Source organism: Vulpes vulpes, chromosome 1, assembly GCF_048418805.1.
Source record: "Vulpes vulpes isolate BD-2025 chromosome 1, VulVul3, whole genome shotgun sequence".
Classification (NCBI taxonomy): Eukaryota; Metazoa; Chordata; class Mammalia; order Carnivora; family Canidae; genus Vulpes; species Vulpes vulpes.
The window spans coordinates 35,865,223-35,884,094 of NC_132780.1; the positions used below are offsets into that span (position 1 = coordinate 35,865,223).

General features: G+C 37.6%; 1 protein-coding gene across 2 annotated transcripts in view; it reads left to right on the top strand.

Annotated features, from left to right (window-relative positions):
• The window catches only part of C1H9orf85 (chromosome 1 C9orf85 homolog), a 62,320-nt gene that overhangs the window by 32,623 nt on the left and 10,825 nt on the right, over positions 1-18,872 (top strand). For both annotated transcript variants that reach the window (XM_026001552.2, XM_072762624.1), the window contains one exon: positions 4,408-4,514. In XM_026001552.2, coding sequence (XP_025857337.1) covers positions 4,408-4,514 — 107 coding nt within the window. The remainder of the gene's footprint in view (positions 1-4,407; positions 4,515-18,872) is intronic.

Below are 18,872 nucleotides of genomic sequence, written 5' to 3' on the forward strand. Positions count from 1 at the left end.
TTATATCATAAGGGTGTTGTTGAGAGCATGGCTTACTGTATCATAGCAGATCCTTTTTGGGAAAGACTAGACTTTGGGTTTTAGTCACCAGAATAGTTATACTACTTCTGAGAAACTGGCTTTTGGGTGTATTACAAGCATTGAAGCAGGTAGGAGAGTGGAGCTCATTTTTTACTGGCTGCTAGAAAGCATGGATCTCACTTGCGGTTCCATCTCTAGCAAGTGCACTTCTCAGCTGCACTCCTGAGTGCTTCATCATTTTCCCTGCCCACCCTCACTTTGCCTTCAATCTGATTCCCTCATCTATTTTTGGTTGTGTTGATTCTGAAGATGCCCAACAATGTTCTGGCCATATTAAAAGGATTTAAAACAAAAGAGTTTATAGTTTGAAAGTCACAACCTAAAAGATTTTTATGTTATTGTTATCAATCATGTAAGTTCTTGCTCTCAAATCTAGAGATCCTTTATCCTCTAACCAAATTTATAATAACGGGGTATTACTAGAAAATTTTAAAAATATATACTTTTAAATATAAATAGGACATACATATCTATTTTCTGGGGTAATACTGTTATAGCTATATTAGCCCCAAAACCTTATTTTTTTTAAAGATTTTATTTATTTATTCATGAGAGACACACAGAGAGAGGCAGAGACATAGGCATAGGGAGAAGAGGGCTCTATGCAAGGAGCCCAATGTGGGACTCAATCCTGAGACCCCAGGATCATGCCCTGGGCCGACTGCTGAGCCACCCAGGCATCCCCCAAAACCTTATTTTGGAAGAAAGGATGAAGCAGGGGGAAGAACAAACCAATTCCTCGAAATGGATTTTCAGCAGCTGTTAGAATTGTCATTTTCCTTGACTTTAATTTTTATAATTCCTTTTTTTTCCCAATTAATGAAGGGAAGCAAAATATGCCATTGTTTGCTATTAGCATTTCTGAAGGGAATATGATGTACAAAAAAAAATCCTAATGAAAAATTATTAGTTTTTCTTGAATAGTATTCAAATTTCTTTCCCCCATAATAGTATCTTCTTTCCGTTAAAACATACTTTATATTTTATAATGTATTTTTCAGTATCAGCCTGTTGATACAGATATTATATTTACAGTTTGGCTCTTGGGTGGTAAAGTCCTCACCTAATTTCTTGAGATTGCCGCATTACATTACAAAAGATGAATTGTCTGACAATAGAATGTTAACAGCAGGAATAACATTTACTATAAAATATGTTATATGAGTCAAGGATGGCTAAGACTTTACATATATATTAAGTAAATGGTTCTTTTGACACACCCTGTTTATTCTAACTTAAAAGTGTTCAATTTATAAATAAGGTTTTCTTATTTAATTAAGATTCCTAGGTTCATGGGATACCTGGGTGGCTCAGCCAGTTAAGTATCTTCCTTCGTTGGCTCAGGTCGTCATGATCTCAGGTGGTGGGATCCAGCCCCGCATCCAGCTCCCTGCACAGCCCAGAGTCTGCTTTCTCCTCTCCCTCTACCTGCTGCTCCCCTTGCTTGTGCGGGTGCTCTCGCTCTCTGTCAAATAAATAAAATCTTAAAAAAAAAAAAAAAGATTCCTAAGTTCAGTGGAATCTTACTCTGAAGCTTTTTTCCTTTAAAGTTCTAGAAAGTAGGGCAGCCCGGGTGGCTCTGCGGTTTAGCGCTGCCTTTGGCCCAGGGCATGATCCTGGAGACCCGGGATCAAGTCCCACGTCGGGCTCCCTACATGGAGCCTGCTTCTCCCTCTGCCTGGGTCTCTGCCTCTCTCTGTGTCTCTCATGAAGAAATAAATAAAGTCTTAAAAGAAAAATAAATAAAGTTCTGGAAAGTAGCTTTAAAGAATGATCTTTAAAGGCTTTTGTACTTATGAAACTAAGTTTTGATTTTATATTTGGACATGCTTAAATCTTAACCTTAATAACCTATTATTTCTACGAGGAGGAATATGCTAAAATTAATTGCCAAAACTGGGTTAGTTGTAAACATAGGTGTAAGGTAAGATTGCAATCTTCTTTGCTTGGGGCAGAATGATTCCTAGAACTAGGATTTAGTTTTCATTGCTCACATCTCTGGAATTCACTTTTTCTAGATTGCCAAAATACAATAAGGCAAGGTGCACAGTTTTCTTTCTTTTTGCAGTTCTTTTTAAGTGGAGAGTACCATTCATTTTCATTGTTACTCTCATTTCTTAACACATCAAAATCAAGTTCAATTTTGTAGTAGTGCCTGTTAGTCATGTGAACTCTCTACAACATCTCCATTTATACTGCTTCACACGCCACTCACAGAACAAGTTTCCACAAAGACCGGTTTTGTTCTACTGTCCAATCCACCCCAAAGAAACCAGTTTCCACGCTATGTGCAGCTTTGTAAATCAAGATGAACTGGTGCTCAGAAATTGGATACAGAAACAAACAAGAAACCAAATAATGCTTCCTAGTTAACGAGCAGAATGTGTTATATATAATAAAATTGCAAGTAACAAAATGTTTTGCATTCTAACAATATTTTATTAAGAAAGTTCATATCACATTTATCTTGTAATCATAGTTCAAGTCGTTAGCTTGTTCCCATTACTGTTAGAGTTAAGGAAAATACAAGTAATGCTTTTAGTAAGATATTCTAAGCAATAGAAAGCAATGAGAACAAATGATGAAATGTGAACTTTAGTTCTGGGTATTTCTTAGCAAGTCTTACATGGGATAACTAAGTATCAAGTTTGGTAAGAAAAGGAGTTTGGTATTGGACACAGATTTCCCTCTTTCTGGCAACAGCAGACCACTATAGGAAGGAATATAGTGTCATGTAGAATTTATTTTCCCAGGAACTCTCCATTTAAGTCAGGGAGAAAGGAATACCCATATACAATTCATATATAACAGAATATGTGTTTTACGACAGAAGTAAAATCAAACATAATATATCCACAGCTTACTTTGTGGCTTGAAAACACCCTTGAAATATTTTCTCTTTGAATAAATGTTTTGTCAAATTATTTTACCTTCTTGTTTAAAACTTTAAAGAATATCAAGCACAGTTCAAAAGTTTCAGATTTTTTTTTCAGATCCTTAAAAGTTGTACTTTTAACTCAGCATCAGATAACCTCCCAAAGAATCTGCATCTTTTGTGATCCTTTTCTTTCACCTCTTGAGAAATTAAAAAAAGGAAACAAAGGAAGCAAAGAAAACATAAAATGTTGTCTTCTCATTATTCTGACAATAGGCCCAGAAAGACCAGGCTTTTTTATGGCCAAAGTAAGTTAGAGAATTCTCAGAGAACTTAGTGAAAATAAGTACTCTGGGTCCTGAATCACATGAATATGTTATAGAATATAAAACTATTGGGGAAAACACATGACATGTTTATATTTTTTTCATTCTCCTAATTTCCCAGTACATTTTGAGAAGAAAATCATAATAAATGTTTTTTTTTCTTTCATAAATCCCTTTCCCCAGCACAGATATTTCCATGCACACATTTATTTTGTTTTGAAGAAATCAGATTACCAACATTTTTTGTAACATTTTTTCTTCACGTAAGAATATACAAATGTTGGGGTAAAAAAAATGTTGGGGTGCTTGTGTGTTGCTCAGTCTGTTAGGCATCTGCCTTAAGCTTGGGTTGTGATGCCCGGGTCCTGGGATCTAGCCACACACACCACCACCCCCAGTTGGGCTCCCTGCTCAGTGTGGAGCCTGCTTCTCCCTCTCCTTCTGCCTGCCACTCCCCCTGCTTGCTCTCTCTCTGTCAAATAAATAAATAAAATCCTTAAAAAAACCCAAAGTCTTTTTAAAAATACAAAAATATTAAATTAAAGAATTAAATGCCTTTTTGCTTCCAGCTGCTTCTCCCTGACACTCCTTTCTCAGGTGTCATAATTTCTGCTCTCACCTAGAGACTGACAATTTAGGAGTATAATTTCTCAGTGTATTTTCTCATTTCTCATTGGTAAGATTTGAATTGTTGGAAACAGTAGTCTTAAAATATGCATTAGGTTTTCTACTTTATTGTTGCATTGTTATTTCTTCCCTATTATTACCTACATACAGTAAAATGCACATATCTTGACTATATAAATTTGAATTTTAACATTTGTGCACATCAGAATCAATGAGGAGGGCTATCTAAAATGCTCTTGCCAAGAGGTTAAAAAGTTTCCTGGATGAAAAAAAAAAAAAAAGTTTCCTGGATGATTCTGAGCTACATCTAGTTAAGAATCTTTGCCTTTGTAGAGAACCAATTTGAGTAATGCATATAAAAATATATAGTGTATCATAGAATGTTACACAGATTCAATTATGTTACTATTTTTAAAAACTTAAATTTCTCATGTGCATTTTCATGGGTTTGCAATGCTGGCTCACAGGTGAAATTCCAACTTTGTTTTTCTGTTTAAGAAAATTAATGCAAAGCTTCATGATGGAGTTTGTCAGCGCTGTAAAGAAGTTCTTGAATGGCGTGTAAAATACAGCAAATATAAACCATTGTCAAAGCCTAAAAAATGGTGAGTTATGTTTCTTAATTACCTTACTAATTATATATGTATCATAGTTTATTATTTCATTCCTCAATATTCAAAATTGTATCCAACTAAATATTAAGGTAAATAGAGAAAAAAATTCCCATTCTCCCATGTAGAATTTCATCTAAACATGCTGATTCCTGCATTATAAAGTGAATTTAGGGGCACCCGGGTGGCTCAGTGGTTGAGCATCTGCCTTCCCGCTCAGGTCGTGATCCCAGGGTCCTGGGATCGAGTCCCACATTGGGCTCCCTGGGGGAGCCTACTTCTTCCTCTGCCTGTTTCTCTGCCTCTCTCTTTCTCTCTCTCTCTGTCTCTTTCTCTGTGTCTCTCATGAATAAATAAAATCTTGAAAAAATAAAATAAAATAAAGTGGATTCGTCCTTCCCCACCCCATTCTTCTATAAATAATGCACCATTTTAATGGAATCTTTCATAAAAGGTAGGTTAGGGCTGAGAGGAGAGAGTTTGTTTTGCAAAATTCTTCTCCCATTGACCAGATGACGTTATTTATTGTGGATTGTCTTTACCAAAGGGGTCTTGAAACAGGCCTGATTTTTTTTTTTAAGATTTTTTTATTTATTCATGAGAGATACAGAGAGAGAGAGAGAGAGAGAGGCAGAGACACAGGCAGAGGGAGAAGCAGGCTCCATGCAGGGAGCCCAACGTGGGACTCGATCCCAGGTCCCCAGGATCAGGCCCTGGGCTAAAGGTGGCGCTAAACCGCTGAGCCACCCGGGCTGCCCTAGGCCTGATGTTTTTAGTTTTTAGTTTTAGTTTTTATTTGAATGTAGTTGACATGCAATGTTTTATTAGTTGTAGGTATACACATAGTGAGTCCCCAAGTTTATACATTATGCTATGCTTCCTACCATCTGTCACCCTGCATGGGTGGGGGGGGAGGTCTGGTTTTTAATTCAATACATGAAGGTTACTGGGGATCCCTGGGTGGTTCAGCGGTTTAGCACCTGCCTTTGGCCCAGGGCATGATCCTGGAGTCCAGGGATGGAGTGCCACGTCGGGCTCCCTGCATGGAGCCTGCTTCTCCCTCTGCCTGTGTCTTTGCCTCTCTCTCTCTCTCTCTCTCTCTCTCTGTATCTCTCATGAATGAATGAATGAATAAATAAATAAATAAATAAATAAATAAATCTTAAAAAAAATACATGAAGGTTACTGAAATGGCTTAGATTGAGTATCAAATAAATTGCTAGATTGATAACCTATAATTTTATTCCTTTGAAGATTTTGGTCTAAATGAAAAGATACTGGACTTTGTTTCTCATCCCTCTGTACCTCCCCGTTTTTCTATAATTCCGGTATTCTCTTTTATCAGCTTTATTATGTACATGCTGGTGCTACTTTCTTCCATCCTTTAGCTCAGCTGAGTAAGAACCATATCAGAAGGTATTTGCTGCTTGCAAGAGAAAAATTATTATTTTAAATATAAAAATTAGCTTAATATATGTGATAGTATTTTTACACATATGAGTTTGAATTTACATACATTTACTACAATCTATATGTGGTAATATTTTTATATATATGAGTTTAGAAGGTTAGTCTAAATAATAAATATGGTATAACCTTTGTCGTTTATTTTAATTGAAAAATCATGTCCACCTTTTTGTGAATCTGTAACTCAAGCTATGGGGTAATTTGTTTTCTTTTTTTTTTTTTTTTTTTTTTTTGGTAATGTGTTTTCTTGAGAATATTTAACATTTTTGAATGTTTTAATTTGGGTGATTTATTTTGCATAAGATACTTCTTTTAATACTGAAAGATAAAAGCCTAACAGAAAGTCTAATTTCAGCTATCTAGATTTTTTCTTCCTGTATCATTCTTTGAGAGCAGAATTTTTGGTATTTGTTTAGGTGGAGTTGACCCCCTTTTATTTTATTTTTATTTTTTTGTTTTTAAATATTTTTATTTATTTATTCATTAGAGACACAGAGAGAGAGAGGGAGAGACACAGAGGGAGAAGCAGGCTCCATGCAGGGAGCCGGATATGGGACTTGATCCTGCGTCTCCAGGATCACGCCCTGGGCTGAAGGTGGCACTAAACCGCTGAGCCACCTGGGCTGCCCCAACTCCGTTTTAAATATATGAATTTCTCTATCCTTTTTTCAGTCTTTTATTCATTTTCTTTAGCATTTCCTCCAAAAGTATACTTTTAAACAAATCTGTTGAATTTTATGCTCACTGGCCCAAATTAGCTGTAGGGAAATTTGGCAACTGTTTGTGCTATCCAAGGCTAGATTTCCATGAATGAATTAACTGTGTTTTCTACTATATTCTTTTTTTTTTTTTTTCTACTATATTCTTATAGCTGCTTGTGCTGTAAGCCATGTAGTTTTAGTTGATAGACCTATTCTATGATTTATAGTTTTCTAGGGGTAGGCTCAGTTGGTGGAGCATGAAGTTGGGAGTTTGAGCCCCATGTTGGTGTAGAGACTATTTAAAAAATGAAAGTCTTTTGTTTTATTTCACTTTATTTTTTAAAAGACTTTATTTGAGAGCAAGAGAGAGCACAAACAGGGGGATCGGCAGGCAGAGGGAGAGGGAGAAACAGGTTCCCTGCAAGCAGAGAGCCCAAATGGGGCTTGATCCCAGGAAGCCAAGATCATGACCAGAGCTAAAGGCAGACGCTTAATTGACTGAGCCTGAGCCACCCAGGTCCCCCCAAAATAATAATCTTTTTAAAAAAGTGATTTCTCAGGACGCCTAGGTGGCTCAGCAGTTGAACATCTGCTTTTTGCTCAGGGCGTGATCCTGGGATCCAGGATTGAGTCCCATGTCGGGCTCCCTGCATGGAGCTGCTTCTCCCTCTACCTATGTCTCTGCTTCTCTTTTTCTGTGTCTCTTATGAATAAATAAATAAAATCTTTTTAAAGAAAAGTGATTCTCTCTACATGTTGGTATAACATGGAGTGCCTGGGTGGCTCACTCAGGGCATGTGACTCTTGATCTTGGCATCATGAGTTTGATCCCCATGTTGGGTGTAGGAATTACTCAAAATAAATACATTTAAAAATTCTTTAAAAATCTTTAAAAAAAAAAAGAATGATTGGATATGGACACTTAGTTAATAAAAAGTTAATTTTTATAAATAAGAGTTAATAACTCTTTCCTGTCTTGGAGTTGCTGCAGTCCTTGGATCAGGAAAGCTCATGATAGGGTAGTCCTGGTGGCTCAGTGGTTTAGTGCCACTTTCAGTCCCGTGTGTGATCCCAGGTTCCAGGATTGAGTCCCGCATCAAGCTCCCCACAGAGAGCCTGCTTCTCCCTCTGCCTCTGTTTCTGCCTCTCTCTCTCTCTCTCTCTCTCTCTCTCTCATGAATAAATAAATAAAATCTTTAAAAAATATATTTATTTGAGAGGGAGATAGAGCATGAGCTAGGGGAGAAGCAGATGGAGAGAGGCAGACTCCCCCCTGAGCAGGGAGCCTGATGTGGGGCTCAGTCTCAGGACTTTGAGATCATGACCTGAGCTTAAAATCAGACACTTAACTGACTGAGCCACCCAGGTGCCCCAGGATTTTTATAATCATGTTCTTTATGACAGTTTCTCCCAGTTACTGAAAACAACCCTGGATCATTCCCAGAGACTTTTTGGAAAACATGTCCTAACTGTAGCTGGAAGAGCTGAAACTTTGTATTTGGTAGAGGGGGATGGGAAGATGGTCCTGAGAGGGAAGGGGATAAACATGCATGTCACCTGTTAGTGCTATGCAAACAATGTGATCCTGGTACTACCCTTTGGTAAAGGTAGTTTTAAATATCATTGAACATTCACATCTTTAAGTCTTTATAAAAATAAATTAAAAGACTTGTAAAGATAATGTTCAGCTTTTCACAGCTTTTCTTTTCTGTAAAAGAGCTGACATGAGCCACCACTTTGTATGCTACTTAATGAGAGGTCAGCATTAATCCTGTAGCAGAATTCCCACTTGTTTTGGCTTATGTCTTTTGATTCCTCCACCAGGGATTAGAAGGCTACTCTGGTGCCACTAACATCTCCTTGACACCCAAATGGTCTAATCATAATTAGACTTAAAGATTACTTATATATATGTAAGAATTGTGGATCAGGTCTAAATCTTTTTGTATAAAACTTCGTCTTTCAAAAGTCTTGGTTTTGACTTTGAAAAAGAAACTCAAAGATAAATGAAAAACATTATTACTATGCTTGGTCAGTCCCAAGTTGTTTAGGAATCTTGTAAATAACCTTGAGTATGGAGCTGAATTATTGGAAAAGCAAGAGATCTTACAAATACTAAATGATTTGTATGGCTCCTAAAGAAGAAAGGAGTCTTGACTTTTTTACTTAAAATTCATTTGTCAAGATTATTTTCTAGCTATACTGAAATACAGATGGTGAAAAGATTATTCCTTTCCTCAAGCAATGCAAGATGAGAAATAAAGGGGGCTTTTTTTCCCTTTTTTTCTGGGCCCAAAGGGATTATGTGTTTTACCCAAGACAAAGTAAAGCAGATGGATTTAAGATTCAAATGCAAATTGATCCCATTCCAAAGCCATGTTTTCTTGTCTTCAGTAATTTCTCAGTATTGTGTTATTCATTCAAAAAGTCTTTTTCTTCCCTTCATCTGAGCCTGAAGCTATATTAATTTTTATTTATTTTTTATTTATTTTAAGATTTTATTTATTTATTCATGAGAGACACAGAGAGACAGAGAGAGAGGCATAGACACAGGCAGAGGGAGAAGCAGGCTCCATGCAGGAGCCCGACGTGGGACTCGATCCCAGGTCTCCAGGATCACGCCCTGGGCTGAAGGCAGTGCTAAACCACTGAGCCACCCGGGCTGCCCTATATTAATTTTTATAGTCTCCTATCTTGTTTATGAAAATTATCTACACCCTTGCTTGCATGATTCATTCATTCAAGTAAGCAAACAAGCAAGCATCCTCGCTAGCTCTATGCCCAACATAGGGCTTGAACTCAAGACCTGGGAACAAGAGTTGCATGCTGGGGAGCCTGAGTGACTCAACGGTTGAGCATCTACCTTCGGCTCAGGGCGTGGTCCTGGAGTGCTGGGATGAGTCCCACATGGGGCTCTCTGCATGGAGCCTGCTTCTCCCTCTGCCTGTGTCTCGGCCTCTCTCTGTGTGCCTCTCATGAATAAATAAATAAATAAAATCTAAAAAAAAAAAAAGAAAGAAAGAAAGAAAAGGTTGCATGCTTTACCAGGCAGCCTTTTTTTTTTTTTTTTTTTTTTTTTTAAATACATGTGTCCAGACAAATAGATTTTATGTTCAGGCATTGAAATGCCTAAGCTAGTACCTAAAAAATTCTTATGCCATGTATTTCATGTAATCAAACAACCATTTTCAACTATTAATTTACAAGTGTCATGAGCAAATGCCCTTATTTGTGTTAGAGTCTCTAGCTTGCTTTTCTCTTCCTACTTATCAAAAAGAATTTACCAAGAATATAGTGTTAGCTTATATTTAATATTACCATAGTAGCAGAAGAGAAAGGAGAAGCTGATGTAAAACAGCAACAGGCCACAAACAAATTGGGTTCTGAACTTAGAGGCAGACCTATAGTCCTCTACATAAGTAGTCCTCAACTGGTAGGGGAGGATTTTGCCTCACCAGGGAATATTTGGCAGTGTCGAGATAATTTTGATGATCTTGACTGAAAGATTTGGGAGGAATGCTACAAGTGCTGTGAAATATCCTACAATGCGGTTAAACATCCGCCTTGGGCTTGGGGCATGATCCTAGAGTCCCAGGATCGAGTCCCACATCGGGCTCCCTGCAGGGAGCCTGCTTCTCCCTCTGCCTATGTCTCTGCCTCTCTCTCTCTCTCTGTGTCTCTCATGAATAAATAAAGAAAATCCTTTAAAAAATAAACTAAAGAGTAGAGGTGCCTGGCTGGCTCAGTCAGTAGAGCATGCAACTCTGATTTCAGGGTTGTGAGTTTGAGCCCCACCTTGGGGTAGAGTTTACTTAAAAATAATAAACATTTTTTGAAAAGTAAACATTGTTATATACTACAATGTTATCAGTCCCTCCATGTTATCAGTGTATGACAATAAACTATACAGTTTGGCCTCTTTGGTTATATTCTTCAGCCCCTGCATTTCTTATAATAGATTGAGATTCTACTGGTTCATCAGTGATAAGGGAGTTGTGCAACCTCATTCCAGGAGTATTAAAATGTCCCACAGTTTTGCCCACAGGTTGCTATTCATATCATATTGAAGCATGTGATGACTGTAAACCCTGGCTTTATTCTTGCCCAGAAGCTTGGTCCTTCATATTTAAATATAAAAGTGAACAGTTTTCATTACTGTTGTCTGTTGTTCATCTGTGATGAAATCTACTTTTTGACATTAATATTGATTGATACAGCAAGCTTTAATTTAAAATAGCCTGCATAAAGTGCAATAATTTCCATTTTCTCTTTTTTTATAAATTACTCTTGGTCCGAGATGAATATTTTGTACTCTTTTAAGAATCGTTCTAATCAAATCTGTGGTGAGAAGAGGTAGTAAAATCTCTCTCCATTTGTGTTTAAACACATCATTTAGAGACACAAGAAAGTGAATTGTTAACTTTTCTACTCAAAATTCTTTAGAATTTAGTTACTGTTTTCTTAAAAGCATTTTTTAAGTAGCATATGATATAATTCCTTCGTATGGTTTCAGAATCTTTCTATGTTAGCATATTGCTTAGAGTCACTAAAGGAAGTGTGACTTTATTCTGAATCTCTGTCAATGTTGAGTTTCTAGTATTTGTACACCAAGGGTGGAGTACCATAGCTCATTGTTTACAAAAGCTCCTAGTCATCGCATATGTCAGAGTATTGCAAGTAGAGCTGAATTATGATAAAGGTTAAAGTGTCATAATATAACCAGGAAATGAAGGCAGTGCCAGCAGAGTTGTGGCAGAGTAAAATAAGCCCTTTACTTCTAGCAAGTACTAGAAATGGATCAGTTCTTTTTCCCTTGGTATTTATTGTCTAGATCAGTGGTTCTGAAATTTTTTGTTTTCAGGAACCCTTTGTAACTCTTAAAAATTGCTGAGAACCTGGGAAGCTTGGTTTATATGGGTTTATGTGGCTTATATCTATTGATACTTATTGTATTAGCTATGAAAGCTCAGAAATTTTAAAAATAATTATTTAATAAATAATATGAATATAAACAACATGCAAATTAAGTGTTAATAACTTTAAGAAAAATGACTTTTTAAAAAAATATTTATTTATTTATTCATGACGGACACAAAGATTGGCAGTGACACAGGCAAGAGGGAGAGGCAGAGGGAGAGGCAGGCTCCATGCCGGGAGCCTGATGTAGGACTTGATCCCTGGTCTCCAGGATCACACTCCGGGCTGATGGTGGCGCTAAACCGCTGGGCCACTGCGGCTGCCCCGAAAAATGACTTTTGAAACAAAAATATCCGTGAGACAAGAGGCATTGTTATACATTTTTACAAATTTCTTTAGTGTCTGGCTAGTAGAAGAAAAAGGAAAGAGCAAATTTGAGAAGTAAATTTTCATAGCTCTTCTCAGATTGTAGAAATCCTTTCAAGAGTTGTATGCTCTACCCAGTGAGCCAGCCAGGTGCCCCATGTGTGATTTTGTGATATCATGCATTTGCTCACACTGAGTTATCCTGTCTTCCAGAAGTTATGTTTTATTACACAATATAAAAAGTCATGTTAATGTCATAATAATGTCATTAAAAAGTGAGTTATTTTTGTTTTTTAACTGAGTTTTAGGGGGCAACAAGTATAGCGATTACTAGTACAGTTTGGCACCACTGTCTTTGTTCATGCTGAGGTGCCAGCACTTTTAGTATCCATTATGAGGAATGAAACTCAAAGAAAGTGACTTGCAAAGATTATATGACAAGGCAATGTCAAAGCTGGGCTAGAATCTAAGTCTCCTATTTCCCAAGTCTGTGCTATTGTCAAAATAATATTTCCTAGTATTTGCAGTGATCCATTGAAAACTTCAAATTTTGTCCTAATTTTGAAAACCCTTAAATATTCAGTGAACATTTTTTAGCTTTAAATAACTTTTTCCTTCCTTTTGTGTTTTTCATTATAAAAAAGTAAATATGGTAACATTTTTTAAAAAGTGTCCTACTATCTACTTTGCCAGTGAACATGGTTTATAGGCGTGACTTGTTTTTTTTTATTTGACCATGGTTTCCACTGAAATTGTTAGTTGTGGTATATGCATGGTCAAGATTGATTGTTTCTAAAAAAAAAAAAAAAAAAAGATTGATTGTTTCTGGGAATTATATTCCATGGAGAAATAAAGAGAAGACAAGACCATGATTGTTTTAACACTTCTGAAATTCATTTAGTGTTGGCATCTCACAAAGTATTCAAAATATAGCCATTTTCAAGAGAAAATATGTAAGATTTATATTTAGGTGAATTTAAAGTTTTTATTTACTGTATATTTTATTTGTTTATTTATTTTAAGGATTTTATTTATTTATTCATGAGAGACACAGAGAGAGAGAGAGAGAGAGAGAGAGAGAGAGGAGAGAGGCAGAGACACAGGCAGAGGGAGAAGCAGGCTCCATGCAGGGAGCCCGACGTGGGACTCGATCCCAGGACCCCAGGATCATGCCCGGACTGAAGGCAGGCGCCAAACCCGCTGAACCACTCAGGGATCCCTTTACTGTGTATTATAAGAAAAAAACACTGAAGAGTGATTAAATAATTTTCAATCATTTTAAAAGGTGTTTCAAGCTATTTCACAAATTTTATGACAATTTGGAAGATGTGTCTCTTATTAAAATAATATCTAAACCAGTCCATTAAAAGAAACCAAAAACCAAACTAAACAAACAAACAAGCAAACAAAATAAGCCAGTCCATTCTTAAGATCAGGATTCTTTGAATCTTGAGGTAAAAAGAAAAAAAAATGCAAAACCTCAATTACTTTCATGCCTTTCATTCTGCTCCCAGTGAAGACATAAAGCCTGAATTAAGAGATTTGAAAGAGAAGGCACATAAAGGTCTTACTTACTTGTAAGGGAAAATGGAAGATTGTTAGAGTATATATATTTAGATTACATTTTCACAAACAGATTTCACATTGACAAAAAGGAAACATTTTAAAAATGTGTATGTCTCCTTAAAAGATAGGTATATTTATATTCACAGTTACTAGCCTAATAAAACCTGGCTGTTTTTCAGAGTGAATTTAAATTTGAAAAGAGCATAATTGCTTTCAGCATTAGAATTCCTTCTCTTCTTTAAATTGGCTATTGGGATCTCTACCGGCAGTAGGAACACTGGGAAACCCCCATCTGTAGGCAGTCTTACTTTGATCTAGTCAAGAGTTCTCAAGTGGTAATGTGCATAAGAATTTCTTGAAGAGTTTAACAGATTGTTGGGACCCATCCCCAAGATTCTGAGTATGTAAATAATGGCTCTAACCCAGATATCTGCATTTTAATAAGCTATGCAGGTGTTGGAGTCAGTGTTAAGAGTCACATTTATAGGGACTCAGTGGGCCAGAGAATAGATTCTGGGATCTTTTGACTCCAGATTCCAAAACAGGATATCCCATGTTTAAGCCTATTTTACATGCAAATTTTAACATTAACAGTTCTGTAAATACAATTTTATCCCTGATTTAGCAATTTGAATACTTAAGGTTTGGCTTACCCCAGGGCTCTCTGGTATGAATCTACAGAAATGAAAACATTGTAATTTCCTTGAACCTTTGAAAAACCTAACAGAGACAAACTTTCTTTAAAATTATTTGAAAACTTTAAAAAATGTGAAACTAAAAGAAAACCTGAAACTTTTCCTAATCCATGTGGATGGTTAGAGCTTTATTTGTGCATGTTCTAATGGTATACATTTTTTAAATCCATTTTTATTGCAGAGTAATTAAATAAAGCTTTTTGAAAATCCAAAATATAAACAAACATACCAAGTAATTTATTTATTTATTTTTAAAGATTTTATTTATTTATTCATTAAAGACACACAGAGGGAGAGAGGCAGAGACATAGGCAGAGGGAGAAGCAGGCTCCATATAGGGAGCCCGATGTGGGACTCGATCCCAGGACCCCAGGATCATGCCCTGAGCCAAAGGCAGACTGAGCTACCAGGCGCTGAGCCATCCAGGCATCCCACATACCAAATAATTTAATAAAAAATGTTTAATTGTTTTCACTTAGATTGTATATCAGAGTAGGGATTTTCAGCTTGTTTTTTTTTTTTAAGTTCTTAGATTTTTGTCAGGTCTCTTGAAGATACAATTTATATGAAGTAAAATTTACCCATTTTAGTATTACTGTATTAAAAAAAGACAAAATTCACCTGAGTAAATTTTAATGATCTTATTAGCTTTATTCATTGATTCATGAATCAGGTAGCATACAGTTTAGCAGATAGAAAGGAACTCCAAGAAGGTATCCAAAATGAAAGATGTTTATAGACAGAAGGGAGTGGGAACAAGGAAATAACACTAGATAACAATGCTGGTGGGTTACTGCAGGCCACTTTTTCCTAGGGGCTGACTGGAGTCTGTCAGGCTGCTTACCTAACTCTGCTGATGAGATGCCTGATTTGACTGGTGTAGGATTCCACTTCTGGCAGAGCTGAAAGTGAACTACATCTTGATTTGGTGACTTGGGGCTCATCATAAGTAACTCCATTTTGGGCCTGCTTTCATGTTTTTAACTACAATTTTATAAGTTTTGAGAAATGAATACAATTGTGAGACTGATAACCACGATTAACATAGAGGACAGTTCCATTACCCCAAAACTTCATTCCACCTGTTGCGGGGTCATCAAATGCAAAGGCCAGAAAGAATTCTTGAGATATTATACGGTGCAACTTAAAAGGTTTATTTAAATAGCATGAGGATAGAACTCATGGGCAGAAAGGGCTGTACTTTTGCTGTATGAAGCTGGTGGTTATACAGTAGTGCTCAAGGAGGAAGGAATGTGCCGGGAGTATTAGATCATAAATGTCTTCTTTGAATTTCTTTTTTTTTTAACGATTTATTTTTATTTATTTATGATAGACATAGAGAGAGAGAGAGGCAGAGATACAGGCAGAGGGAGAAGCAGGCCCCATGCCGGGAGCCCGACATGGGACTCGATCCCGGGACTCCAGGATCGCGCCCTGGGCCAAAGGCAGGCGCAAAACTGCTGAGCCACCCAGAGATCCCCTCTTCTTTGAATTTCTACTCGTAAAACTAATTTTGCATGATTTCTATGGTGTTTATCATTCAGTTTAATATTAAATTTTGGTGATATACACAAGCATTTATGAGACCCCATAAGAATGTAGCAACAAGGGCCCCTGAGTGGTACAGTTTTTACCCCAAGAGAGTGAAACCCCCTCTTGGTTTCAGCTCAGATTGTGATAAGGTTGTGAGATGGAGCCCCTTGTCGGTTCAGCATGTAGTCTGCTTGAGAAATTTCCTCCCACTCTCCCTCTCCCACTCTAAAATAAACTAATAAATCTTAAAAAATAAAAATAAAAAATAAATAAAAGAATGTAGCAACCAGCACTTATTTTGATCCTTATCAAAACCATGCAAGCAAAAAAACAAAAACAAAAACAAAACAAAACAAACAAACAAAAAAAACATGCAAGCTAAGGACACCAGGGTGGTTCACTGGTTGAGTGTCTGCCTTTGGCTCAGGTCATGATCCCAGGGTCCTGGGATGGAGTCTTGAATGGGGCTTCCTCTCAGGGAGCCTGCTTCTCCCCCTGCCTATGTCTCTGCTTCTGTATGTGTCTTTCACGAATAAATAAATAAAATATTTAAAAACAAAAAACTATGCAGGCTATAGGTCAGCCTTAGGTTCACTAAAGGTGAACGTTTTTCCGCTTCTATTCCTCATCATTTCCCCTCTGACCAATTTTCAGTAGTTAAATTTTTAAGGTTGTTGAAAGGCAAGGGGCTCATGTTCTATAGCTTCTTCAAGTAATAAGGGTCATAGAGATGTCCCTACTTATGAACCAAAACTGTTCACTGTCTGCACCTATAAGCAACTATTATGTAAGACCATTGCTATAGAGTACAGAGTGGACATCAGGGAGGACTGTTTCATGTATTAAGGATCATCTGTCAGTTGGGCAAAGGAATTAGGAACTGTTTCCATGTACCTCGACCTTAGGAGAGAGCAAAGCAAAAGAGACAACACATTAGGATTAATATTACAATAAAAATAAGAAGTTTGGGGCCCCTGGTTCACTTAGTTGGTAGAGCATAGAACTCGATCTCAGAGTTATAAATTTGAGCCCCACTGTTAAGTGTAGAGATAATTTAAAACCCTAAAAAAAAAAAAAATCCTGCTTTCACTTCTTTAAAAAAACAAAAAGTGTGATAAGAAGACTCTTTAAGGTAGACTATAGTTCACTTCCCAACCAAAATGTAACCAGGCGTTGATAAAACTAGGAGTCAGACACTGCCTTAATATGTGTATGTATGTCTGCTAAAACTTTGGATACATTAGCAGAGTCCTCCGGGATATATACACAACATTTAGTCTCAATATTAGCATAACTTCCTCTTTGGATTACAGTACGAATATCAAGGGCCATTAGGTTTTGGAGGGCCACTTTTCCAATTTATGGGTGACTTCACGTTTGGTTAAAGGTGGCTACTGCATGCTTGGCTAAAGCCTCTATTTGTAATTTGTACATCCATAGTGGTGGCTCCCAGAACAAATATGGCTAAGGGAGAAAACCATGAAGAAATCTTACTTGCCTCCTGTCTAGCCTTAACAGGTATCCTCATTATGAGGAATTGCTGGTGAGTGGGAGATGACTTGTCCCAGGAACTAAGGGCATGCCCCCAGTGTATTCTCCAATCCAGTTATGAGGAAGGTGGGGCCATCCATTATCTGCACAAGTTCATAGTTAGCTCCAAGGAGCGAACTTTTAAGGACTTTTAAGGAGCAATTTTGTTACCCTAGCTGCATAGAATTGATCAAAGTGAGAGCTGAGGGGGGATACCTGAGTGGCTCAGCGGGTTAGCACTTACCTTTGGCCCATACTCTGACTTTTAAGGAGCAATTTTGTTACCCTAGCTGCATAGAATTGATCAAAGTGAGAGCTGAGGGGGGGATACCTGAGTGGCTCAGCGGGTTAGCACCTACCTTTGGCCCAAGGCGTGATCCTGCAGTCCCGGGATCGAGTCCCGGGATCAAGTCCCACATCAGGCGCCCTGCATGGAGCCTGCTTCTCCCTCTGCCTGTGTCTCTGCCTCTCCTCTCTGTCTCTGTGTCTCTCATGAATAAATAAATAAAATCTTTAAAAAAAAAATCTGCTTTGCTGGAACTTTTTAAGATTGAACTCTTAGTAGCCTCTTGAGGCCAGAGACAAGCGAAATAGTTATCATCAGACTTGTCTGCAATACCTATAGATTTGGGTGTTTTCCTCCTCTTGAGGTCCCCAAAATATTCTGAGGTCCCTATACCTGCCAGAAGTGACATTCTTTACTTACCTGCTAAGGCTACTGGAAATTCTGTAAGCAAGGTATCAGGTCAATATTTCCAGGCAACTCCCTGGCTCCATACGATCATCAAATTCCTTAAAGCTGTCTCAGCAAATCTGTGTCTATGCGTGTCTCTCAAATATGACATTCTAGTCAAAGCCTTGATAAAATAACCAATGCTTTCAGTGGTGTCCTGTTAAAAGGAGAACAGATTTTCATTGAACTTGTACAAATAATTATAATTGCTAAGGAAGAAAGAATACTCGTTGAGAGTTTCTGAATTTCAGAGGGTTCAGGTGGAGAGAAAATTTAAATACTCCAATTTGTTCATAAAGGAATATTTTATCATGTTTCTGTAAGTCATGAATATCTTTAGGGAAAACAGGACCTTGGGATCATGACCTGAGCTGAAGGCAGATGCTTAACCAACTGAGCCACCCAGGTGCCCCAGTGCTGATAACTTTAGACATGTCTATCTTCATTAAACTATCAATCTGATCCTCACAGTCAGTTTTTACCTGGGGCACCTGTGGGGAGATCTCAAGTGGGTGGTTTAAGTCCAGGGAGGGGTCCCTGGACGCTTTCATGTTGATTAGGGAGGTGCTCCAGTTTAAACCTCATAAGGAGCTGGCCCAGCAGCTTGGAGTGGCTCTTCACTCTTTGATAGCAAGGGCAGGAGGAGCAGGAGCCAAAGGCACCGGAGACAGTGAGGATGGTTTAGAGCCAGTTATGCAAGCTGTGCCCATCGTGGTGCAGAATCAGGAGGGGGACGTGGAGGCAGAAGAGGTGACGCACTGCCAGCAAGGCTGGAGGCAGATAAAAGCCCAGATGACACAGAAAGAGGACTTATGGCCCTAAGGCTCATCAACTTAGATGGATG